At 60.9% G+C, this 24,777-nt stretch overlaps 4 protein-coding genes across 6 annotated transcripts; 3 read left to right on the top strand and 1 right to left on the bottom strand.

Moving 5' to 3' along the window:
- Positions 1-115: 115 nt before the first annotated feature.
- On the top strand, positions 116-7,068 carry PLEKHH3 (pleckstrin homology, MyTH4 and FERM domain containing H3). Of its 3 annotated transcripts, XM_014260159.2 has the most exons (13): positions 116-311; positions 2,231-2,286; positions 2,942-3,030; positions 3,145-3,339; positions 3,517-3,674; positions 3,834-3,957; positions 4,155-4,452; positions 4,550-4,757; positions 4,988-5,124; positions 5,240-5,360; positions 5,435-5,884; positions 5,957-6,148; positions 6,229-7,068. In XM_014260159.2, exons 1-13 carry the CDS (start codon positions 156-158, stop codon positions 6,409-6,411), a joined length of 2,367 nt encoding a protein of 788 aa, XP_014115634.2. In that variant the 5' UTR covers positions 116-155; the 3' UTR covers positions 6,412-7,068. The 3 variants fall into 3 exon arrangements, with proteins under 3 accessions (XP_014115634.2, XP_014115633.2, XP_014115632.2); XM_014260158.2 differs by having other exon boundaries at positions 4,988-5,115; positions 5,435-6,148; XM_014260157.2 differs by having other exon boundaries at positions 5,435-6,148.
- An 859-nt stretch (positions 7,069-7,927) lies between these two features.
- On the bottom strand, positions 7,928-14,841 carry TUBG1 (tubulin gamma 1). The gene is made up of 11 exons (XM_005531476.2): positions 14,704-14,841; positions 14,377-14,489; positions 13,715-13,882; positions 13,377-13,445; positions 12,506-12,585; positions 11,807-11,933; positions 11,030-11,116; positions 10,670-10,819; positions 9,246-9,398; positions 8,817-8,978; positions 7,928-8,600 (listed from the first exon to the last, which is right to left on the bottom strand). The coding sequence occupies exons 1-11, from the start codon at positions 14,750-14,752 to the stop codon at positions 8,403-8,405; spliced, it is 1,356 nt and encodes a 451-aa protein (XP_005531533.1). The 5' UTR covers positions 14,753-14,841; the 3' UTR covers positions 7,928-8,402.
- Positions 14,842-15,047: 206 nt separating this feature from the next.
- On the top strand, positions 15,048-22,170 carry RETREG3 (reticulophagy regulator family member 3). The gene is made up of 9 exons (XM_005531545.3): positions 15,048-15,247; positions 15,781-15,887; positions 17,025-17,055; positions 18,131-18,257; positions 18,963-19,047; positions 19,449-19,586; positions 20,050-20,129; positions 20,477-20,609; positions 21,067-22,170. Exons 1-9 carry the CDS (start codon positions 15,048-15,050, stop codon positions 21,498-21,500), a joined length of 1,335 nt encoding a protein of 444 aa, XP_005531602.1. The 3' UTR covers positions 21,501-22,170.
- A 210-nt stretch (positions 22,171-22,380) lies between these two features.
- Positions 22,381-24,639, top strand: PSMC3IP (PSMC3 interacting protein). The gene is made up of 8 exons (XM_005531474.2): positions 22,381-23,022; positions 23,103-23,209; positions 23,275-23,364; positions 23,433-23,544; positions 23,639-23,784; positions 23,896-23,949; positions 24,029-24,088; positions 24,159-24,639. The coding sequence occupies exons 1-8, from the start codon at positions 22,992-22,994 to the stop codon at positions 24,216-24,218; spliced, it is 660 nt and encodes a 219-aa protein (XP_005531531.2). The 5' UTR covers positions 22,381-22,991; the 3' UTR covers positions 24,219-24,639.
- Positions 24,640-24,777: the final 138 nt, after the last annotated feature.

Raw genomic sequence — 24,777 nt, 5'->3', positions numbered from 1 at the left:
CCGGGCCGCGCTCGGCGATTGGCGGCGCCCGGTGACGCGCGGCCCGGCCCGCCCGGGGCGGCGGCGGGGCCGGCGGCCGGTGCGCGGGGCGGGCGGGCGGGCGGGGGGGCGGGCCCGGCGCGGCCCGGTGCCGTCCCGTCGGTGTCGGCGGGGCGATGCCGTTCCCGGGCGGGCTGTGGTGGCTGCTGTGCTGTCGACGGGGCTTCACGCTGCTGCGGCGGGACTACGGCGAGACGGAGCGGGAGGCGGACGGCGAGGCCGAAGAGGAGGAGGAGGAGGCGTCCTTCGAGCTCCGCGCCCAGGGAGACCAGGTGGGGCCGGCACCGGCTCTGGGACGGCCAGAGGGACGAGCACAGCCGAGCCGCCGGGGTGGTCCCGCTGGGTGCGGGGTGGGTCGTTCCGGCGGGTGCGGTGCCGCAGCCCGAGGAAGGCTCCGGGCGGGCGCGGAGGTCCCGGGCCCGCGGGGCAGGGCCGCCCGTCACGGGAGCCGCTGCCGGCCGGGTGCTGGCCGGTGCTCCTGCCCGCTTCGGCCTCGCTGTCCGCTCCTCAGGACTGGGAGCTCCCGTGCCGGACCCATGCCAGACCCGCGGCGGCCCGGTGCCCCGCAGTGCCCCGCCGGAGCGGGCCGGGGCTGTCCCGGGAGCACGTGCCGGGCGCGGAGAGCGGGCCTGGATCTCCCCTCTCCTGCTGCTTCCTCTCTGGAGGGAAACGGAGCGGCGGAAACCGGTGCTTCCTCCGGCCGGGCTGCGTGTGCGGCGGCTGATAGCGCGGGGTGCGGGGGCAGCCCCGGCTCCCGGGGCCTCCCGTCTGTCCCGGCCGTCTCCTGCACCAAGGGCCGTGGGGACTCGAGGGGTGCCGGGCATGGTGTCCGCCTGGTCCCGCTTGCTGTGGCCCCTCTCTGCTGCCCACTGAAGGGGCTGTAGCACGGTCCTGGCTGTGCAGGGCTGGGGGAAGCCCTACGCTGTCGGTCCCTTAGCAGCAGGTCCCCTTTCCCAGTAGTGCCAGCACCGTGGGACAGTGGGAAGTGGGGGCAGTGACAGGGCTGGAGCTGGGCCCTCCGGGAACTGGTGGCAGTGCCAAGGGCACAACTATGTCAGGAACCGTCTTTGGGCTTCCCACATCCCATGAGCCGCACTGGCTCCGGGCTGGCGTGGGCGACTGGTGACGCCAGCTCCCCCGAGAGCCCTCTGCTGTGGCCAGGGGGTCCTTGGAAAGCCACAGCGTCGACCGCCCCTTCGTGGGAGCGTGGGAGCAGCTACCCTGGCCCTGCCGCCGCAGCTTCTCTCCTGTTTATTTATATCCCTGAGAAGGAGCCGGCTGCCACTGCTGCCTCCTCTGGACTGCCCTCGAGAAACCAGGCACTGCCTCGGTGCCTGCAGCCCTGAGGAGTGCGTGAGGCCCTCCCCAGCCTCGGCAGTGGGACAGTGTCTGGAGGTGCTGGCGCTGTGCACGGATGCCATCATTCTGTGACAGGTGCCCTTAATGCCACAGGTCAGTGGTGTCTGGCCCTGCCCCACAGCACGACCATACCTGCGGCGGCTCCCCCCTCCCTGTCACTATTTTTAGCGTCTGTCTCTTTTCCTCGGTGTTGCGTGCTGTGGCCTGTCATGCCTCTAGCTGCCCTGTTGTGCTGCAGCTGGCAGGAGCTCCCGTGCATCTCCCAGGACAGCATTGCTGGTGCATCCATGTCCCCGCACCCCTCTCTGCTGGGCAGCCTGCCCGACCCGGTGCCTGCCTGTGCCTGGGCTCTGCCTCGTGTCCCAGCGTGTGTGCCAGGGCTGTCACGTGCGTGGCACTGTCCATGTCAAGTTGTGCTGCGTGAGGAGGAACTGACCCTGTCCTGCTGCAGGGCCAGGGACTTCCCAGTGCTGCGTCCCACCGCCGCGGGCAGGAAGTCAGCGGCCCCATTACAATGGGACTTTGTGCCGTAAGCGTATTACTCAGCACTGACCTTGTGCAATTCTGCACGGTATTCAGCCAGCCGGGTCAGCTCAGGACACACGGCCAGCGCGCCCGCCGGCTGCCCCCACACCCGGGGTGTCCCAGCTGCAGCCCTGCTTCTTGCCGTGGCCTTGTGGGTGCCAGGGCTCCTCTGCCCCATGGCAGCAGGGTGTGAGCCCGTCTCTCTGAGCCCAGAGCTGGGTTGATAAGGAAGCATACAGTCATGGTGGGAGATGGACAGGGGTGCCAGGTAATGACCATGGGGCTGAGATGTCTCCTTCCTCCCCAGGGATCTCTGGAGGTGAGCCTGAGCCAGCCCACCCGTAGCAGCAGTGGCTCGGAGCGGTGAGTGATCCCCTGCTGCATTGTGTCCCTTGTGTGGTGCTGCAGGAGCTGAGGGACTGGCATGTTGTGGGAGGTTGTCCTGGTGCTGGATGTGCTGAACCATCCTGCCCACAGAGCTAGCACCAGGCTGTGCTGCCCTGTCAGGTAGAGCAGGGAGTGGCAGAGCCGGGACTGCCGTGCTTGTCCCCATCCCTGGCGCATCCTCAGGCATGTCTCCATCCCCCTGCCGTGCCGGATAGCTGAACTGCCACAGGCTTAGCTGATGGGGCTGTGCATGACTCTTCTGTGCCAGGGGGTTCTGCCAGGCTGTGCTCATCAGCAGAGGCTGTGCCCTGGGGTGGTCGGTGCTGAGGAAGACAGGCAGCCGGGGCACAGGGGCCTGCTCGCTCCCTGTACTCGCAGTACTGACACTGCTGCCAACATTCCTTCCTGGTTGTTCATTTTCCGAATTCCTTGGCAGGGCCAAGACTGCAAACAGCTTATTTTTAGCCGGGGTCATTTGCACCCAATGACTCTGCCGTGTTCCCACCGCAGGGCTGTGGGGTGCCCAGAGCCCCTTGGGACCCAGCTCATCCCAGTCCCCAGGCCAGCTCCCTGCTCAGGGGCTGTGGGAGACCCCCACGGGTACCTGAGCTCAGCCCCATGTTGTCCTCAGGTCCCTGCTTGTTGCAGAGGAGATGCGCAGCCTCATCGTGGAGAAAGGCCCAGGGCCAGTGGAGGATGACCCTGATGCTCTTGTTAAAGGTGGGATTGTGCCCCAGCTGCCCCAGAGGGATGGTCAGACCTGTGCAGACCCTTCCCTGTGCTGAGAAGCCGGTGGGGTTGATGTCAGTGAGGGCTGAGGGTTCCCTTTCCCAGGCTGGCTGCAGCGGGAGATGCGGGGCTGCATGAAGACCCCCTGGATCCGTCCTCGGAAGTACTGGTTCGTGCTGACCCCTGATTCCCTGGACTACTACAGCAGCAACGAGAAGGGGGCCAGGCGGCTGGGCTCCCTGGTGCTCACCAGCCTCTGCTCTGTGCTCTGGCCAGACAAGCAGCTCTACAAGGAGACAGGTGAGGTGCCCATGCCCCTTGCCTGGGCTGTGTCTTCCCAGCCCCTTGTGCGCTGTGTTACCCTCCCAGTCCCGAGGGCCTCTTTTGCCCAGAGGAGGAGCTGTGCTGAACCCTGGGGCGCTGAGCCAGCCTGGCTGTGGCTTGGTGTGAGTGAGTGAGTGGGTCTGTCCCTTGCAGGCTACTGGAGCGTGACGGTGTTTGGCAGGAAGCATTGCTACCGCCTGTACACGGAGCACCTCAACGAGGCCGTGCGCTGGGTGTGCGCCGTGCAGAAGGTCATTGACAGCAAAGCACCTGTCCAGACGCCCACCCAGCTGCTCATGCGTGATGTGGAGGTCAGCCCATGGCGCTGGGCTGCCCATGCCCACAGCTGTAGGCAACGCTGGGATGGATGTTTGGGGCTTTGCGTGCCCCAGGGTGGTGGTGGGGGTCTGTGCCAGGCACTGGGCCAGGTGACCCCTCTGCAGCTGCTGCTATTGCTTTGCCCCCGCCAGGAGCACAGAGACAGCCCCGAGGTTCTGGAGCAGATCTATCGCTGCAACCCCATCCTGCGCTACACCAGTGGCCCCCTCTACGCTCCCCTGCTGCCCTTCCCCTACGGCAGCCTGGACCAAAGTGGTGAGGGGCAGGTGGGGGGCACAGAGTTGGGTCCTACGCTCTAGGCTGGCAGCAATGACGGCTGGGCTGGACGCTGTGCGGGGTGGGTGGGCACTGAGCTGGGGCCTGGCTGGCCCTGGGTGTGAGGACAGTGCCCAGCTGCTGGCCGGGGTGCTGGGGATGACCATGGGGCTGTTAACCCTCATCCCATCCCGCAGCCCCTGGCCCCCGCAGCTACACCACGCTGCGCGACGAGGCTGTGAAGCTCTTCAACTCGCTGCAGCAGCTGGAGTCAGAGCGGGACCCAGTGCCGCTGATGCAGGGTGTCCTGCAGACCTGCCTGGACCTGCCACCGCTGGTGGATGAGATCTACTGCCAGCTGGTGAAGCAGACTACGGAGCCGCCGGCGCCGGGCGGGCAGGGCGACCTGCACTACTGGCAGCTCCTCACCTGCATGAGCTGCACCTTCCTGCCCTCCCCGCCTGTCCTGCGCTTCCTGCGCTTCCACCTGGACAGGTGAGTGCCAGGGGTGCCAGCTGTCACCAGGGAGCTCGCCAGGTGCTGGGCACCCCTCTGATCGGTGCCACCCTGATCCTCCTGGCATTTCTTGCAGGACAGAGATCCGTTTCCCTGCCTCGGAGATGGCCAAGTACTCCTGTTTCATCCGGGAGGCGTTGGGAAAGACGAAGGGGCGGGAATGCGTGCCCTCTCTGGAGGAGATCCTGGTGCTGATGCAGCGGCAAGAGATGATCTGCACAGTGCACTGCCCTGGGGCGCCCTCCTGCAGCGTGGCCATCAGTTCCCACACCACGGCTGAGGAGGTGAGGGGTTACGGCTGTGCCAGGCAGGGGGCTGGGGACATTTTGGTGCACAGGGTTGGGTGGGCAGTGTGCCACAGCAGCTGAGCAGGGTCTCTCCCAGCTGAGCCACGGTGGAGAGGGGCCAGGGGCTGTCTGCCTTTGCCCACCATGACCTGTCTGTGTCCCTTTGCAGCCCTGAGTGCCGTGGCCAGGAACACGTGGTCACCATCGGTTGCCTTTGTCTCGCCCAGGTGGCCCAGGAACTTGTGTCACGCCTGGGGCTGTCCCAGAGCCCCAACCTCTTTGCGCTCTACGAGCAGTCCCGGCGACGGGAGCAGCCAGTGGGCAGTGCCACACTGCTGGCTGATGTCCTCACCAGGTTTGAAAAGTAAATGTCGTGTTCTGCTGCCTGTGGAGGAGAGGGGCTGGGGGGCCACGGGTGGGAGGGGACAGACCATATGGGGCACGTCCACAAGCTGATGGAGCCAATCCTGTCGCTGCAGCCTGGCTGGAGAGGACCGGGAGCAGGACCCACCGTGCCGGCTCTGCTTCAAGCACTACGGTTTCCTGGACACAGACAATGTCCCACGGGACAGCCTGGAGTTTGCCCTCCTCTTCGAGCAGGTGAGTGGCACACTGGGGTGGCTGTGCCATGCCGTGCCGTGGTGGCAGTGCCGGCTCACCCCCCTCTCTCGCAGGCGCACGAGATGGTGCTGCGGGGCTACGTGCCCACATCCGAGGAGACGCTGCAGACGCTGGCGGCCCTGCGCCTGCAGAGTCTCAACAGCGACTTCTCCACCCACGCGCCCTTCCCGCGCCTGGAGGAGCTCTTCCCACCCCACGTGCTGCATGCCCGCTTGCCGCCCCCGCCCCACCGGCCCCCCACCAAGTGCCGGGGGGCCCGGCTGCGCGCGGGGCTGCTGGCCGGCGGGCTCTGGGGTCAAGCGCTGGCCAAGCAACGGGCGGAGCGGGACCAGCGCCTGCGGGGCCGTCTGCGTGAGGAGGGGGCCAGCACCATGGCTGCCATTGTGGAGAAGTGGAAGCTGCTGCAGGGCATGGGCCGGCCCGAGGCCATGGCTGCCTACATGGCCTTGGTGCGGGAGTGGCCTGGCTTCGGCTCCACACTCTTCGATGTCGACCTGCACGTGGTGAGGCCCCGGCTGGGTGTGGTACAGGGGCAGCCTTGGCAGTGGGCAACCCTGACACCCCTCTCCCTGCAGAGCCCAGTGGGCTCTGGGCCCCAGCGCCTGTGGCTGGGCATCGGGGCCAAGGCCGTCTCGCTCTACAAGCCGGGAGAGCCCGAGCCCTTGGACAGCTTCTGCTACGGCCGCATCTCCTCCTTTGGCGCCTCTGACAGCAGCACCTTCCGCCTCTCTGTGGAGGATCGAGACCTGCTCTTTGAGACCTCCCAGGTAAGGGGCTGCCATCCCTCCACCCTCCCCTCTCACCAAAGCTGCCCCAGACTGACCCCCTGTGCCCCCTCTACCTGCAGGTGGATGAGATCGCCCAGCTCCTCAACACGTACCTCGCCTCTGCGGGTGCCCAGCGGCTGCCCCGGCCCCAGGAGCCTCCCACCAGTCGCCCCAGCTCGGAGCCCACTGTGCTGCCCCAGGGGCTCTGCCCTGCAGCCGGGCCCTGGCAGCACCGGCCCTCAGTGGGTTCCTCCCACAGCTAGCCCAGCAGCTGATGTGGCCACGCAGGTGCTCCAATGGCCGGCGTGGGAGGGCAGCCAAGCCTGGCAGCGAGTGGCAGGTCTGTGCTGGCCCCCAGCTGCTCCTGAGAGCAGGGGGCCAGGGGGTGGTGCTCCCCCCACTGCCATTGCCTTTCTGGCTATTCCTTAATTTATTTTGAGACGCCTGCGTGCCCCACGTCTCCCAGCACTTTCCCTGGTGGGCAGTGGGGCCGCCCCGCTGTGGTTCCCCTCACTGCCCCCAGGCCTGTCCCCGTCCCCTATACCCTGGTGCCTTTGCCTGCAGCACTTGTGTTGCCTGGCCACTCTGCTCGTGCCCCGGGGGCTTTGCTCAGAGCAGAGGGTACCAGGCAGTAGTGCTGTGCCATCATCTGTCTGTCCGTCCTCTGGACCCACCCCTTCGGGAAAGCTGCGGGCGGCTTTTGGCCAAGCTGCCCCGGGGACCCGCGGGCTCCTCCTGCACGAGTGGCTGGGCTCTGAGGTGGCCCTGTGGCCAGGTTTATGTCACAGGGGTGGCTGGTGGAGTGGCAGCTGGTACGGCTGGGGCTCAGCCCCTCAGTATTGCCTCTGTAGAGTTTGTTGGTTCTGTCTTGGGATGGGGGGGTTGGTTGGTTGTTTTTCTAAATAAATGCACAAAGGAAAGGCTGGGCCTCCTGTCCTGGAGCGTGGGCTGACAGCGGGAGGCTGGGACAGTCGGATCCCTAGGGCAGCCAGGGCAGCAGGGCCTGGGACAGGCAGCGGGGAGGAGCAGCACAGTGTGTCCTTGGGGGCAGGGACTGCTGTCCCTCTGGTCACTGCCAGGCGACCTTTGGCATTTCACCAAGAGCACAGGCAGCTCCAGCTCCCCGGCAGCCCCTGGCACTGGCTGCCCCAGCGGGGGGAACAGCCCCAGCCACGGGCGCCGCTGCCAAAGAGGGCGTGGGAGCTCCTGCTGCCACGGTGGCTGCATTTTCAGTCGCCTGCTCTGTGCCCTGAAGGCTAAGAGGAAGATCCTAATTTTACCTGGGCTTGGGATGGTGCCGGCACTGCCCCTTGTCCCCAGCTTACAGCCCAACTCCCACAGGTCAGAACCAGAGCTGCTGTGTCCATATCCCCTGACACTGTACGGCCTCAAGCCCATGTCCCCTGCCTCAGATCCTGACTGGTGAGAGCACCCCCAGGCCCTCACGGCCCACCCCTGCACAGGGCCTCACTCCTGCAGGAGATCCATGTGGGTGCTGCGTGCTCTGCGGGCAGGGTGGTGCCGGTCCCAGCCCTGGTCAGCCGTGCTGGCAGGTCCTGCCAGTATTTCTGGCTCTGCTGCAGCAGTTGCCCAGTGCTGCCTGGGCCCCATGGCACTGCCCGCTGGGGCAGAGCTGGCCCTGCACACCCCGGGACGTGCTGATGAGCAGTGGCCATGGTGCTCCTGTGCCACGGGGCCAGTTGGCCAGCCAGACAAGGCCCTGGTCTCTGCATCTGGCTTCCCTGCCTGGCTGTTCAATCTGGAGTCATGCAGGCAGCATCAGTGCAGGAACGGCCTTTATTAAAGCAAAATAACCTACAAAAATATAGATACAGCCCGTGCCCCAGGCCTGATCTGGCCAAGAAGGAACAAGGCTCCTGCCCAGGGCAAGGACTAGCTCAGCCACACGGAGCCTTTGGCCACGGGGGTTGTGTGCACCCAACTCAGGGGGCCAGGCCTGTTCCCAGCCCCAGGGTCACTCTCCTCCTCCTTACAGCAAGTTTTGCTCCCACAGGCAGAGGTTCCCTCCCAGCAGAGCGCGCAGCTGCCCCAGTCCTGTCCTGGGCCAGGGCACACGGTGGGGCGGGGGCTGTCCCCCGCTGAGGAGCTGCAGGCTCCCCACAGAGGGCCTTCCACAGAGGGCTCAGCCGCGCCAGGCAGCGCTGAGGGGTGAGAAACGTGGGCACGGCCGAGACGAGCCCTGCCGGCGTGCGTGGGGGTGGCCATGGGACCTTCCCGTCTCCCGGCATGGCACTCACTGTTCCTGCGTGCCCCAGGAGATGTAGTCGGGGCGTGTGGCTGCGTGATACTCATCGATCAGCTGCTGCACGATCTCCCGGGAGTTGTCCAGCTCGTCGAAGTTGTCCTTGAAGATGTCCTCCTTGCGGAACTGCTCCAGGAAGGCCTCTCGCTTGCGCAGTTTGTCGTACTGCCGGCACGTCCGCTCAAACAGCTGGAGAGCGGCGCAGGGTCAGGGGGGCCACAGCTCCCCAGGGACCCTTCCCAAGAGAAGGGCACCTCGGCCAGCAGGACTGAGGAGAGGACCCTGGACCAGACCTGAGCCCTGCTGGGAGCCACCCACCCCGTCCCTGGCTTTGTGACAGGCCCAGACTGAAGAGACACGAGGTCTGGGGCTGCAGGGCCCGGCGTGGTGAGGAAAGGCACTCACCGAGGAGATGTTGGTGTGGTTTGCCATCATGAGCCCGCTGACACGGTGAGCGGACGGCAGGTACGGGGACTTGCGGGACAAAGCCACCTGGATGCTGGCAGGGCCCCAGGGGATGAAGTTGGCCAACTTCCTCTCCCGGATCCGCTGCAGACTCTTGTGAACCTGGTGGGATGAGAACAGCAAGGGGCACCAAGTTGAGGGACAAACAGCTTGGCTGCAGCAGACCCAGGAGCTGCAAGAGACAGCCACGGGAAGGTGGATTTCAGCATGACTGCAGCCTTTCCATGAGGCCAAAGCCCAAACAGGAGCAATTTGAAGCCAGCTCTCAGGCACTGCCCTGAGTCCCACCCCAGGATCACCCACAGTGACCATGCTCTTCCCTGGACCCACACCATGGCCATCAGTACCTGAACAGCCAGAGGAACTCACCTGTGTAGGATCCACCTCTCCCTGGATGATGTTGAGGATGGCGATGTAGCAGTGGTTGGTCTGCCTATCTCGCCCTGTGGACACCATCACGTTTTTAGGCTGCAGCAGCCTTCTCATCACATCCAGGACTGTGGTTTTCCTCACGCTGGCCACCTGCACAGGCCAGCCAGGGGTCAGAGGGAGTAGGTGTGCTGCTCCTGCCCTCCTGCTGCCTGCTACACACACACACAGGAGCAGGGGGCAGCTGGACAGAGATGCCCTCACCCTGAGGATAGAGTCACATGCAAAGCCGCACGCAAGACAAGAGAAATCCCAACACCACACAACAGGCACAGCCAGGCCAAGAAACAGAGTGTCAGTAAAGGCTCCAGCTTGGGAGCTGTCTGGTCCCCACCCTGCAGCACAGCAGGGGCTGGGGGTGAAGCTCAGCTGAGAACAGAGGGTCAGGGACCTGTTTTATGTTGTTATTGTCAAACATGAGTCCTGTCCCACTGCCAGGCAGGGAGCAATGGGAGCTCAACTGGAAAGGACTTGTTCCCCACTCCATGTCCTCCCTGCCTTGCTCAGCTCTGAGCTATGGGCAGCCTGGCCACTGCCCTCCCTGAGTGCTGTTGGGGCTTTGCCCAGCTGCTACTGGCCAGGGAGGGTCACAGCCAGGGCCAGCACCCAGACTGCCCACAGCAGGGACAGCTGGCTGAGGTGGCAGCCCCCTCCTGCACTGGTTGAGCCATTGGCTGAGCCCTGCCCGCACTCCTCCCTCAGAGGACAGATCACACACTGATACCCTTTTCAGAGCCAGCAGTTTTTCAGATTTGCTTCTCTGAGAAACATCCTGAGGAAATGCACGGAGGGAGAGGAGAAGAGCAGCTGTTAGTTCCTTCCGGACCGCGGTGGGCCAGTGCAGGTGAGCACCTCCCGAAACAGAACTGCCCCACTGGCACCAGGGGGCTGGGGGACACGTTAGGGACAAGCCAAAGGCAAGAAGCAGCACTTGTAGTGCAGAGGGGCGGCAGATTCACTCTCAGACACAGACTGAGTTTCAGGAAAGGGCTGACACCTGTAGCCCACCATCAGTGACAACGAGCATTAGGGTTTGGATCCAAATTGTCGAAGCCAATGGCTCACGGGAGTGGCAGAACCACTCTCCTGGCCTGGCTCTCATCACTGCTAAGGGTGGCCAGTCCTGACCACGATGATCTTGACAGCTGCCCTGATGCGTGCAGCAGGTAGCCTGGCACAAGCACAGCTCCCTGCTCGTGTCTGATTCATTGCACATGCAGCAGTCACATGGTGTGAGCACATGGGCTGGGATTTGGGACGTGCAGTGACAGCTCACACCGAGACGGGGCTGACAGATGCTGCAAGGTGAGTGTGGCAGCTTCTCTGCCCTTGGGGATGGGAAGGAGAGCCTGGGGCTGCCTTACCGACTGGTCGGTGGTGAGTGGCGTGTACCCCGTCATGAGGAAGTGCAGCCGGGGCGTGGGGATGAGCGAGGCGATCAGCCCGATGAGGTCGTTGTTCATGTACCCGGGATACCTGAGCGTGGTGGTGCTGGCAGACATGATGGTGGAGACCTAGGGGAGAGGACAGGGTCAGCAGAGGGTTGCAGAGCATGTCAAACCTGCCTCAGACATGCCGAGGGAAGCTGGGGTGCCTGGAAGGGCACAGGACCCTCACAGCTCCAGGCTGCCCACCCCTGAGCCCAGCCCATGAAGCAGGTTCAGACTAAACTGAACACAGCAGGGAAATCCCACGCTGGCTTCTCCTGAAGGAAAAGTCCTCACCAGCTGGTTGATCTGTGAGAATGACGGGTTCTGAATGTGCAGCCGGTCTGTCGCGATCCGATTCAAGGCTGTGTTGTCCAGAACCACCTGCAAGAGAAACCTGGCTCTGTGAAGGGCCCCTGAGGCAGCTGAGGAAGGGCAGTCCTGGCCATGTGTCCCAGGGCACTGGTGGTCCAGCACAGGGCCTGAGTGGAGCCATCTGTACAAGCGGCAGACACTTGAAACCACAAGCTGACTCATCTGTGGCACGTAACTGACACCGTCAATGGAACCTCTTCCCTCCCTCCTGGCTGTGCTCCCCATGCTCTCCCGAAGAGCTCTGCCCCTGGGTCAGCACTGCAGCAGTGTCAGTTGCAGCAGCTCCAGTGCAACTGCTCCTCCATTGCCACATGCAGGGTGCAGCTGCAGGGGACCTGGCTGAAGGCGCAGGCTGAAGGCGCTGCCTGGCTGGGGACCTTGTGGGTGCTGCAAATGACACAGGTGTTGCATTCAGGCAGGGGCTGCAGCACAGCTCCACAGAGGAAGCACAGCTAGTCCTCACTGCCTTGGGAAGAACCACCAAGGCAGAAATGCCAGGCAGCTCTGCAGGGGTTAGCACCAGTGGGGGTCCTGGGGGCCACATCTGCTTGGCCCTTCTGTTTGGGGTGCACTCATTGCTGCACCGGGGGCTCGCAGGCACACGGTGCTGTCACTGTGCTGGCCCCAGGATGGGCCCCAGATCTGAGCTGTGGGGACAAGGACGACTCCTCAGGGCTGGCTGCACCACGGGCCTCTTACCACACAGTCAGCATTCTGGGTCAGCCTCTTCAGTGTCAGCAGAGAGTTGTATGGCTGGACTACAACATCGCTCATCTCATCCTGGTTTGGGAACACCGAGTAGGTCTCCACCAGTTTCTTTGGATACCTAGTGAGAAGTGCAGCATCTCAAGGGTTAACAGCATCAAGCTGCACTCTCCCCTCCCACAAGCTGCCTTAGCAGTCTCCAGGGCTCAGGACAGGGTGAGTCACAAAAGCTGCAGCCAGAGTGGCTCCCAGGGAGGGAGAGAATGTGTCCCAGCAATGCCTACCCCAGCAGCACAAGGCTGCCAGAGGAGCTACAGGGAGGCTGAACCATCCACAGGCTGATTAAGCAGCTGCTCACAAGTCTTTTCAAGAGGATGCAAGCTGAAACAGGCCAGGATGGCAACTCACAGCCTTCAGCCAGAGCCTCCCACCCTCCCCTGCACTGTCAGGGTGTCCACAGCCTGATAAGAACATCTGAGGGAAGGCAGAGCTTGGACAGAAGGAGTCCAGTTTCAGAGCCTCTGAAGTCCCCAGGCGTATCAGGAGCCAGCCTTCTGCAGGCAGCATGCCAGGGATTGCACAAGGCAGTGTTTGGGTGGGGGTGGTGGCTCTGAGTCAGCGCTCCCGCTCCAGGCAGGCTGCCCAGGCTGGGCCAGGCACTGTGGTGTGGGAAGGGGACAGGGCTGTGCTCACCTGTCATTCAGTCTCTCCAGGAGGTATGAGCCCAGCCCAGAGCCTGTTCCACCAGCGATGGAGTGGCAAAGCACAAATCCCTGGAAGGAAGCAGAAGGCAGGTGCTGAAGGTGAAGCTCAGCCCCAGAGCAGACAGTGTGTCACCCTCACTACCTCCAGCCAGACCTGCCAGACAGGGCCAGAGCTCCTCATGGCTGCTGGGAGCACGAATGCAGCAGAGACTGACCCCAGCAGCAGCCACAGCTCCTCAGGCCACTCCTGCCCACACCGTGGGATCTGCATCTCTGCACACCCCACAAAGCGCAACAGCTGCTCGGGAGCTCAGGATTCCTCCCACCCAGAACAGGATTGGAATAGCTCCAATGTCACCTCCAGGGTCCAGATAGTCACAGGAAATGGAACTGCACGTTCTCAGCCCTTTCCTGGGTCCTTCACACCCCTCCCTCCCTCTAGAATGACCGAGGCCAAGCTCTCGCTGCCTGACTCCAGCTCAGCTCCCACAACAGGCACTCAAATCTTCTGCCAGCTTGTTCTGGTGATGCTCTCCCTTCCTTCCCCTGCTGCCGTGTCACAGCCTGACAGGAGCACCCAGCAGCCCTGTCTGCACACAGGGTATGGGTTCACACAGACAGTGTAAAGAAAAATGCTCCACAAGTGAACAGTGAAAGAACTTCTGGGGCAGGCTGGCATGGAGTGGGGACGGACAGACCTCCTGTCCCTAGATCCCCGCTCTACATGTCCTGTGCTCAGTTCCAGAAGCTCACTGAGCAAGTCTGTGCCCATTGCAGTGCTGAGCTCAACCTTACAAAGAGCAACCAAGCTGGGAAAACACCAAGCAGGGCCACTGGATCCAAGTCCCTTGTTTACTTACTTCCAAACTGTCACTCCCATCAGCCTCTCTGTCTATTATGTCAAAAATATCTTCATGGATCTTTTCTCCCTGCAAGAGAGATCAGGACTGGTTTTGTTCCTTTCCCACAGAACATGGAGAAGAGCTGCTCAAGCTTGGTGTGAAGTCAAGTCAGACTGGCAGTGTGGTCCTGTTCCCAGGGTACCACAGGGCTCAGGAACACAGTCCCAGAGACATCAGTCCCTGCCAGTGACAAGTTGCTCTTCGGAAACTGGGACTGAGCTGACACGAGGGAGCCAGGACAAAGCCCCAGAGCTGAAGAGCTGCCCCGTCTCACCCAGCAGCACTAGAGCTGGTACCTGCGAGAAGCCACTGGCCCAGTTGTTCCCAGCTCCCCCTCCATGCTCGGACAGGTAGATGTTTTCTGGGTTGTAAAGGTTGGCGTAAGGGGAATTGAGGATGGAGTGGATGACACGGGGCTCCAGGTCCAGCAGCACAGCCCGGGGGATGTAGTGCTCATCATCTGCCTACAACGGGAGCAAGAGGATCTTGATGCTGCTGCAGCTTCGTGCCACTTCCACTGCCAGAGCAGGAGCTACCCCCTGGCTGCAGGTGAGCCCCACATGGTCAGGCCTGGCCAGAGGGGGAGAGAGAGGCCGGTCCTGTGCAGCTTATCCTCACTGCAGCATCCCAGTGCCCCAGAGCACTCCCAGCGCGGGAGGGGGAACTCTTCGTGCTTACATAAGACACTATCTATGGCACCACAGCCTCGTGCCTCTGCTCCGCCTCCACAGCGCTCCGCTAACAGAGCGGCAGCGCAGGCGGGAGCCCGGAGCGGGCTGTAAGCAGGAGCCGGGGCTGAGCCGCCGCTCCCACCTGCACGGTCCGTGCCCGCCCAGCCGTCCGTGTGCCCGCAGGGGCTGCGGAGCGGGCTGCACGGGCACACACAGCCCAGCTGCACCGCCCGGACACAGCACACTTGGCGGGGTGCGCCCGCTCCACGGCCTGGGGCTGCCGGTACCTGGTAAAAGAAGACGTCCTTGCGGTCGGTGCCCTCGGTGGCGAACTCTTCCACGATGCCCTCGGGGCTGATGCCGTGCTCGGCGCAGAGCTGCTTCCAGAACTCGAACCCGACTGCGGGGAGGCGCGGTCAGACGGGCCGGGCAGCGGGACCGGGGCCGGGACCGGGGCAGGGGAAGGGCCCGGAGTGCCCCGGTCCGCGGGCCCCGCCCCATTCGCTTGAAGCCCCGCCCCGTCCCGCCAGGCCCGCTAGCTGGCCCCCCCCGCAGCATCCCGACCCCGCCCGGTGCGCGCTCTCCCGGGGCCGCCACGGCCGTGGCGCGCTCACTCTGGTTGCCGCACTGGCCCAGCTGCAGGGTGATGATCTCCCGCGGCATCGCGGCCGAGGCTCCGCTCCGCTCCGCGCCCCGCCCGACTCCGGTACCGCCGCGTCTCCCGCCGGCGCCAACGGCAGCGCGCGTGCGCACTGCTCACTTCCGGGGCAGCGCCGCGCACCTCCGCCCCCGGCGGCGCCCTGGCAACGCGCGTGCGTCCCGCCAGGGGGCGCGGCCCGCGCCTGCGCCAAGATGGCGGCGCACAGGATGGAGCTGCAGCCTGTGGCAGGGCGCCGCCATGCCTGCGGCGGGCGCGCGCGCGCGACGGGCGGGCGGATGTTGACGCCGTGAGGGAGCGATGGCGGCGGCGGCAGCGGCGGCGGCGGGGCCCGGGCCCGGGCCCGGCGAGCGGCAGCGGCGTGTGCAGGCGCTGAGCGCGGCGCTGCGCTGCCGCCTCGGGCCCTACGAGCCGCTGCTGGGCGCCGTGCAGGCCGCGCTGGTGTGGGAGCGGCCGGGCCGCAGCGCGCTGTGCTGGGCGGCGGTGCACGGCCTGTTCTGGTGAGCGGCGGGGCTGGGACCGGGACCGGGACCGGGACCGGGACCGGGACCGGGCCGCGCAGGGCGGGCGGCGCAGCGGCCCCGCCTCGGGAGGTGCGCTCCGCCGAGCCCACATCGCCGGGGCTGCGGGGGTCCGGGAGCCTGCGGGAGCTGTCCCCGGGGAGGAACGGTCCGTAAGGAGCCGCGGGTTTGCTCCATGTCCCGTTCCGGACAGGAAGGACCTGGGAACGCTGGGTCCGCTGCCGTCCCCCTGCTGTCCTTGTCCCTGAGAACAACAAACTGCCTGGGAAAACTCAGCCTGCTGTGGCAGTGGAGGGAGGGCAGCTTGCCTGGGACAGGAGCTGTACAGCAGGGAGAACTGACACGAGCAAACCAGGGTCACCTGGCAGCTGCTTCCGGAGCACGCTGTGTGGTGACTGAATAGCAGGTGCTGAGTTTTCCCTCTGAGTGACTGATTTTAGGTTGATTTGTGTTACCCTTTTGTGTCTCACAAAGATTTGGCTAGTACTGACTCATTGGTTTCTTCCCCACAGGTTCTTTGCTCTGACTTCCCTTCGTTTGCTGTTTCTGACTGCATTGTCCCTCATAGTAGTAGTGTGTCTAGACCAGTGGAAGCACAAAATCTGGCCAGAAATTGGTGGTAAGTTCCATTTTGAGCTCATAGCAGCAAACAAGCCCCATTTCCAGCCCCACAAGTACAGGCTCTGCACCGTCTGCCGTTATATTGTTAAAACCTGGGCCTTTTGCTTTAAGGGTCTAGAAGCTGGCAAGAGTACTGCAGGCATGCTCTTTCTGGAGCTGGAATATTCTAACCTGTGTAAACAAAAGTTCTTTCTGTGCTTGTGACACTGGTATTTGTCTTGTCATCCTGAACCACAGGGTGTACGTGACCCACTGCAGGCTTGAGACAGTGATTCACTTTCTGAGCATTCAGTACCAGAGTGAGAAATTGAAGTATATATGGAACTCGTCTGGATTCCTCCTCAGAATCCATAATAACCCAGTTTAGGATGAAGACAAGTCGCAGCCTTGCTGTTGATCAGAGATTTCTTTGGGAGAAGAGGCTGTTAATGAAGTTAGTTTTCAGTTTTCAGTAACCAAAGCAGTTGTATCCCTCCTTTGTGACATTAATACACTGATGAACAACCCCATTCCGAGCAGCTCGGGGTCCCTTGGCTTTGCATGGACAGGTTAGTTTGGAGGAGTGTGAGGGCCTGCATGTTCCCAGAGCTGGTTCCCTGACTAACCAGCAAGTTCAGCTCCCAGCTTCCTGCTTCAATCTGTGTTCTCTCTAGTTCCTGGGAAGACATTAAAGCTTTCCTTGGTTTCAAAGCTTGGCTCAGGCTCCTTCTTAGAAGCCAGCGTCTGTCCAACTCCCTCATCCCTCTGATTTGATCTTTCAGGGTGGCTGGTACATCCCTTTCAAGTCCCAGCCTGGGTGGGAAAGTATCAAAAGCCTTAAATGCCTGATGCCTCCAGTCTGCAGGCTGTTCCTCCTCCCCAGCTGGTGTGTGCAGGGAATGGGGGAGAGGGAACTGGGCAGCCTCTAGTGTCCAGCAAACACCGAGGAGCAACAGGGAGACTCTTGCAGTCCTGTACTGTCACACGTACATGCTCAAGATGTGTTATGGACTGATGCATCTCCATCCTGTAATTACAGTTAATGTCTTTTCCAGGTGTTTCCCAGCTCATTAAAGCTTTACTCAAATCCCAAGAGCTAAGCATTCCCATGGCAAATTCCTTGCAACTAATGTAGTGTCTGTTCTTAATATTTTAGTGGCGAGACCTGATGAATTAGACAATGAGAGGTAGGAAACTAATTGACTCCTCTGCTGTGATACTTTGTTGTGATACTGTGTTGTTACCTGCACATGCTTGGGATGTTGGCTCCTGGGGACAAGGGAGGAGGGAGCTGGGAGCTGGGAGCTGCTCAGCAGAGGACAGATGGAGACCAGGTACAGTTAGGTGGTTGTGAGAAGTTTTTTACTTGCCCAAGCCATTTTATTATACTTCGCCTTCATACCAGCCTCCAGATATGCTTGCTTGATTCCCTGCCCCCTGAAGTTAGAGGTGCTGCCTTAGAAGCAATTCCTTTTGTGTAGGCCTCCAGTAGCAGGAAAGCTGCATTTCTGTGGGAATTAATGAAGTCTTCTGAGACTTGATAGGGAACATTTAACAGGCTTGTTCCAGCAGTTGTTTCTGCATAGTTATGATCTGACTGCAGCATTAATAATGGGTTGAGAAATGCTGAGGTGTTGCCTCACTGCTCACACCTGCCTCTCTGGGCACGCCTTCCTGCCGCCACTGCCAGGCTGTGCTGGATGTCAGTTCCTGATTAAATCACCTGAGCTGGTGCCAAAGGACAATTGTCTTTATTCATTTTTTGTAAGAGGCCCAAGCACAAAAGAAATTGCTCTTTCTAACCTTCAGGTCCTCGTGACTAGCAGTTAGGCAGCACTAACAAAACTGACCAATTCAAGGCCTCCAGAGTAACTGAGAACATGAAGTGAGGTGCAAGGCTGCTTCTAGACCTCATGCTGAACACTTGGAGGCTGCAGTTGACCAGAGAAACACAGAAAAAGTAAATGGATTCACTTGATTTGCCTCTGCACTGTGCACTCCCTCCAGTAGCATGGAAACTGGTCCAGGCCATTGACTGAAATTCCTGCTCCTCAGTGCTGTGGGAACACTAGGATGCTGCTAGAGGGGCTGTAGATAAACTGCTTTGGGCAGGGCACTGCTTGGAGGGCAAGTGACCCTCATCTCTAGAGCTCTGTGCTGGGTGGGAAAGAAGGAAGCATTGGGACAAGTATTTGTAACAAGGGTCTTCAACCCTGACACTGATACAGCAATATCTGTTCCCAAATTCTGCCCTCACTACAGCTGGGGATACGTCCACCCTCGGCTGCTCGGAGTGCCAGAGCTCTGTCATCATTTGGCTGAAGGATGGGTGACTGGGACCAACTTTTTAAGTAATCTCTTCATTTTCAAGAGGCAAAGCCCTGGCAAGGTGAGAATGTACAGTCTTCAGAAATAACCTGTTTGGTGTGGAGCCTCTGCTGACCACGGGGATCCTCCTGTGCTGGCATTCAGCACTGGCTGAACACATTCCTGGATGGGAGGTCTCCCACAACACCATGCCTATTAGGTGGTGGGGAAAAATGGAAAGCACAGGCAGAATAATTAGGAGGATGGGTTGTGGAGGAGGGAGGAGAAAGTGAATGTCAGTGTGTGGATTGCACCACTGAAGTGAGAGCGTGGCTGCTCCTTCTGTAGGTTTCTGGCTTTTCAAGTGTCTGTCAAACTTGTCTCCTCACTGGGTTTTAACAGTTTGAGAAAATGTGTCAAGCTTTTTCTTTCTTCTTTTTTTGAGTTTATGGAAAGAGAAACTTGTAGCACCGTGATACTGTCCTTGTCCTTGTCCTCTTCACCTTGAAGAGCTCTAGAATAAATCTAGTTCAGCCTCTTCCTTGCTGTTGGTGTCCCTGCTTTGGGAAGCTCCTCTTGCCCTGAGGCAGGAGGCCTCAGCTGCTGTGGCTCTGAGGGCAGACAGCCCTGTGTCTGTGCCCGTGCTGGAGCAGGTGGTTGGACATTGTGAAGGCTTCACCCTTTTTGGAATAATAACTTGACCTAGAATTTGCAGAGGCTGAGATGGTCAAGAAGTGAGTGAACCCACTGCTTAACCCTGGAAACTCATTGTCTCTCATGTCTTCAGTTTTGCCTTCTAGTGTGTGGAGTGTTCACTTTCCTGGCTGTCCTGGGCCAGTATATCCCTGGGCTCTTGCTCTCATACTTGCTGTGTAAGTAAATCTCTGCCAATACAGACTTACATGTAAAAAGAGATGAGTGGGTGCTGAATGTCCAAGAAATGGGGCTCAGAAGGAAAGCTTGTGTGACTGGCTTTAAAATTTAAAACAATACATTCTGCCAGGAATGTGATGGTTCTTGACCAGGATTCAAAGTCTGGTCTGGAGAGAACATGTTTGAGTGCTTAGTAACTACAGATCTGAGCACTAACAGGTTGGCCTCTCAGTTTTGTTAAATGGGCAGAGGTGATGGCACCTGTTGTAACAGGCTCCCACAGCACCGCCCTCAGTGCTCAGATCTGCCATGCTCTGTGTGCTGTGCTGCATCACAAAACAGGCAGGATGTTTACCAGGAGCATGAACAACCTCCTAACCCACATTCCTGCTCACCGCAGTGCTCTTCATCCTGCTGTGGCCCCTGGCCGTGTACCACCGGCTGGGGCAGCGCGTGTACCTGCGGCTGGAGCCCCTGCTGCAGCGGCTGGACTTCAGCGTCCAGGGATACATGGTAGCGAGGCGGCGCGAGAGGCAGAGTGAGTTCTGTGCCATTTCTGGCCCCAGGGTTTTACACCTTGATCTTTGATACCTGAAACGGGCTGTGAACAGAGGCTCTGGCCTTGGTGGGCGGTAGAGGCTGCACGTCTGGGATGGCAAATTCTTGGAACTGCCTTGGGAAGAGAGAGACGCAGTTCCGCCTCTGCAGCCATCTCCTAGGAAGCAGCTGCTGTGGGCTTTTCACAGCACTGAGCTGCTCCAGTTCTTGGCTGCCAGAACTGTGTGTTCTCTATTCTGGAAAAAGGAGGAAAGGCTCTGTGCGAGGGAGTTCTAAACATGTTCATCTCAGCAAAAACCTGCTACAGCCACAGTCAGAAGTTAGCGTGGCTCTGCTGTGGAACAGAGCTGGCTCTGCTCTGTTATGTGCAGTTTGGGGTTTTCTGGTCCTGCACAGAGCCTTGCCCCAGCAGCAGTAACAGCTTTGTGTCTGGTTTCTAACAGTGCGTGGCCGGGCTCTTGGTCAGGAAGCCACGGACGATGGGAGTGACAGCGAAGAGGAGCTGGCTGCATTCTGCCCCAAGGTAACAGAGCCTCTGGGGGAGAGAAGAGCTTAGCTGGAAAAAACAAACTGGGGACATGCAGCATCTAGCTTTGTGTCAGCACAGTGTAGCTGAGAGTGATGGGAGAGCAGATGAGGACACTGTCCTTTCAGATGGGTCTTTCCCATCTGTTGAACTAAAGAATGTCCAGAGCTGCTTGTACCAGCTGCAGTCTCCTAAACTGTGCAGTAAATGTGAATGAGTCTCAGGTGCCAGTCTCCCATGAGGGCCAGGTTTAGCTGGAGGCCACTCCATCATCTGTTTTGTCTTGAGGCATGGGGATAACCTTTCTAGTGCTGATGTTTTCAATTTTATCTTCTATTTCAAAGCTGGATGACTCCGTGGTCGCCAAGGAACTGACCATCTCTGACTCAGAGCATTCAGATGCTGAGGTTTCCTATACTGAAAATGGGATATTTAACCTTTCAAGGGGCCAGACACCCCTGACAGAGGGATCAGAAGGTGAGAGGAAACAGCTTCTGGAAGGTGTGGAATGCCAAGCAAACACCAGTGTGATGGGTCAGAGGGAGGATGTGTTACCTCCCATTGTTGAAGTCTGGGTGTTTGATGTCGGCCTTGCTGCTGGAAATGAGCTGCAGCTGCCTGTTTTATTCAGAACTGAAGCTTCCTCCTTCACTCCTGTGGTGCTGGAGTGGAGTGAGGGCAGCAGCTCTGCAAAGGCAGATCCAGTCTGCTCCACCAGTCTGGCTGTGCTGGTGCTCCCCTCTAGCAGGTGGCTGCTTCAGCACCGGCGAGTGAGCTGGGATCTGAACAGTTGAGATGGGGGCAGGGAGACATTGAGGAGAGTGTGATCTGTGAGCTCCCAACAGTCCATCCAGGGGAGGTGCTGGCCCAGCTCCTGCCTGGGCTGGTGGGTGCTGGTGAGCACTGGCAATTAATGCACTTTCTCCTCTTCCAGACCTGGATGGTCACAGTGACCCAGAGGAATCTTTTGCCAGGGATCTCCCTGACTTCCCTTCCATAAACCCAGAAGTAACTGGCATAGATGATGAAGATGACACCAGCATTGGGATCCCGAGCCTGGCGTACCGCTCACAAGGGACAGAGGATCTGCAGCTCCCATATGAGCAGGAGGAATTTGGCACACTGCCATCAGTGCAGAATCTCACCAACAACATTGCTGGCTTTGTCACCAGGGGCATGATCCAGCTGGCACTGTCAGGAGCCCCTCAGCCAGGCTCCTCACGCAGCACCAATCCCCAGAGAGGGGCAAAGACTCACCTCAGAGCCGCCAGTTTGGACTTGGACACTGACGCTGAAGGGGATGACTTTGAAATGCTGGATCAGTCAGAGCTGAATCAGCTGGATCCCACTGGCTCCCGAGGCCAGTAAATCATCCTGTCACTTCCCTCTGGTTTTCTGTTGCGCATCATGGAGGGAATCCTAGGAGGAAAAGCCTTGCACAGTTCTCTCAATTGTCTCCTGTGAGTCTGAGTGATGTGACAGCCAGTCCTGGCTGGGTACACAGTGTGACTTGTGACTCTGTAGCCTCGCTTGGATTTTAAAATAAAGGACACTGGCAATCTGTAGAGAAGAGGCGTTGATGGGATAGCTCCACAATCACCTTGCACTGTCTGACAGGATGCTGCCTGCTCAAAACTTTCTCTAAGACAATAAATCTGGTGTCTGCAGCTCTCAAGTTCAGTGGGACTGACAGTATCGCCAGGAACAATTGTGCACCGAGTTCTGGCACTGATGTGTAACCAGGGGAACAGGACAGAGCCCCTCAGACACGGTGTCTGGGACTCAATGCTGTTCTGTCACAGACAGCTGTTCCCTGCTCCTAATATGTGCACAAATCCAAGTCTTCTCTCTCAGCAATATCCAGCTCCAGGTGGAACCAAGCCCCTTGCTCCATTGTGGATGTTGTGCAGCCGCAGTGTTTTCCTTGCACTGGCTGCTCCCTCGGCTCCAGCTCCTCCTGATGCTGTTTTGTAAGAGCTCAATGGCAATAAGACACCTGTTGTGACCACCAGACCACCTGCAAGAACATCCACGTGTAGCCCCTGCTCTTGTGTTGCTTTTCTGAACTAACAGCCTTTGTTAACAGCCAACTAACACTTTGCTAGAAACCCTTGTGCTGCTCCAGTGCGTTCCCGTGGGCAGGGCCGAGGCTGCGCGTCCATCAGCAGTTTTCCTGGAAGAAGGAGGAAGTGGAGCAGGGCTGACAGGGTGGAGGTGTGTCCCCTGGGCCCTTGCTGCCTCCAGCCTTGTGCAGGCAGAGCCCGCAGTGGGAACCGGACAGGGACAGCAGCCCGGACCACCAGTGACTGAGGAGATCGCGCCTGCCGCGGTCCTGTGAACAAACCAGCAGCCCCCAGGGAGAGCCACCCCCCTCTGCCTGCCGAGTGCCCCCATTACTTTTCCTAAGCCATAGACCCGGTTCTGATCACGTTTGTGCAGCCAAGAACGTACCTCGTCAGGGACCCCGTTACCGGCTGCTCTTTGTCTGACTCTGCCCATCGGGGGCGGGGGGCGGCCTCAGCCGGGGAGGGGAGCTGGGTAACGGGTTCCGTACGGGCCGGAGCCCCTTCCCCTGGCCGAGTCCGGTGCGGAGGTGGGAGGGCGAGGGGGCTGCGCTTCTCGCCCCGCGGCGGGAGCGCCGGTTCCGGTGGGTGAGTGCGTGCCCGGGGCCGCGGAGCCGCCGCGGGCTGTGCGCGGGGCCGTTCCCGCGGGGCGGGCCGGTACCGGGCGGCGTTACCCCCGCCAATCACCGTGTGCCTCCGCCCTCGCCGCCATTGGCGGGGAGCAGCCCGCGCGCCGGAAGTGCGTGACCGGCGCCAACCGGGAACGGAGCGGGGTTTGGGGGCCCGGGGCCGCGGGATGAGCAAAGGACGCGAGGCCGCGGCGGGCGGTGAGTGCGGGGCTGGCGGGGGAGCACCGGGCGGCCTCCGCCGTGCCGGGAGGCCTCGGTGACCGGGGCTGGTCCCGCAGGAGGCGCCGCCGCTGTCCTGCTGCGGTACCTGCGGGAGCAGAACCGCCCGTACAGCGCCCAGGATGCCTTCGGGAACCTGCAGCGGGAGCACGGGCTGGGCAAGGCGGTGAGCAGGGCCGGGCCGGGCTGGGGCGGGGCGGGCCCGGGCCCGGCTGACGCCGAGTCCCGCAGGCCGTGGTGAAGGCGCTGGAGCAGCTGGCGCAGCAGGGCCGCGTACGCGAGAAGGCCTACGGGAAGCAGAAGATTTACTTCGCTGACCAGGTGAGCCCCGGCCTCCGCCGCCCGCTGGCCCCGCTGGCCCCGCACCCCTGAGCCGCCGCTCCCCGCAGGAGCAGCTCCCGGCCGCCAGCGATGCGGAGCTCCGCGGGCTGGACGGGGAAATTGCCGCACGCTCCGCACAGCTGCAAGCGCTGCAGCAGAGCTGCCGGCACATGGAGGCGGGTGAGTGTGCCCGGCCGGGCAGCCCCGAGGGCGCGGGCAGCTCTGCCCTGCTGCCGGGTGGCAGCCCGGCCGGTGATCGGTGCCACCTTCCCAGAGCTGAAGGACCTGAACAGCTCCATGACAACCCCTGAGATCGCCAGGGAGATCGAGGCGCTGAGGAAGGACTGTGCCAGTTGCACGGAGAAACTGGAGAGGATTAAGTCTGCTACCAGCCACGTAACTCCAGAGGAAAAAGAGAAGGTGAACAGCTGCTGTGTCTGGATCCAGGATCCAGCAGTTCCCTTACAGGCAGTGCTTGCCCGGGGCTCCTGCCAGCCCCTCGGGGTGTTTGTGACCCGCTGCTGTTGGCAGGTGTGCCGGGAGCAGCAGCTGTACCGCCGGGAGTGGCGCCGGAGGAAGCGGATGGTACCGGCTGGGGTGCAGCTGGGCACTGAGGGCCCTGCTGGGACTGCTGCCCACAGCCTCACGTGCCCTGTCTCGCCAGGCCACAGAGCTGCTGGATGCCATCCTGGAGGGGTATCCCAAGAGCAAGAAGCAATTCTTTGTAAGTACCGAGGTTGGGCTGTGCCCACGGCTGCCAAGCCAGGCCCTAAGCCTGTTCTCCTGCCACGCAGGAGGAGGTTGGGATAGAGACGGATGAGGACCACGGTGTCGTGCTGCCAGCGACTGTGTGAGGTGCTGGGGGAGCCTTTGTTCTGGAGAGAAGCTGCTATGGAGCTGCCTCTGAAACTTGGCTGTTGGGTTCTTTTTCTCGTTTTGCAGGACTGGGGCTTGTCCTGTGTATTTATTTGGTTTTGTTTTAAAATGTTTTGCAGTTGGAAGGGTGGTGGGTGGGAGGAACTTGGCACTGGCCCTCTCCTTGCAGTGGAATGTCATTTTTTTGTGCCCCCAGTAAATGGAGCTGCCTGGCTGAGGTTTGATGTGACTGAGGGGACATGTGGGGGCACTGGTGCTGTATCTCTGGTGTTCTGGTAAGGAAAGGGAGCTGTCTGGGCTGCAGAGGTCTGTATGTGTTCTAGCTGCTGAGTGGTCACATGAGAGTATGATCCATTAAACAGCAGGATTTTGGTTCAGCTGCACATCCCTGTGCTGTCTGTCTGTCTCAGGGCAGGGTTTAGGCTCTGAGGAGTGGGGAGGGCAGGAGCCAGGAGAGGGTGACCTGGGCCACAGGGGCTGGAATGGGCTTATGGAAACTACCAGCTCTAGAGCAGAACTCCAGGAACTCAACATCAG

This window comes from Pseudopodoces humilis, chromosome 29 (genome assembly GCF_049639895.1).
Source record: "Pseudopodoces humilis isolate 2021_Gansu_Grassland_sample_001 chromosome 29, ASM4963989v1, whole genome shotgun sequence".
Taxonomy (NCBI): Eukaryota; Metazoa; Chordata; class Aves; order Passeriformes; family Paridae; genus Pseudopodoces; species Pseudopodoces humilis.
This window is presented reverse-complemented; position numbering and strand designations above follow the sequence as displayed.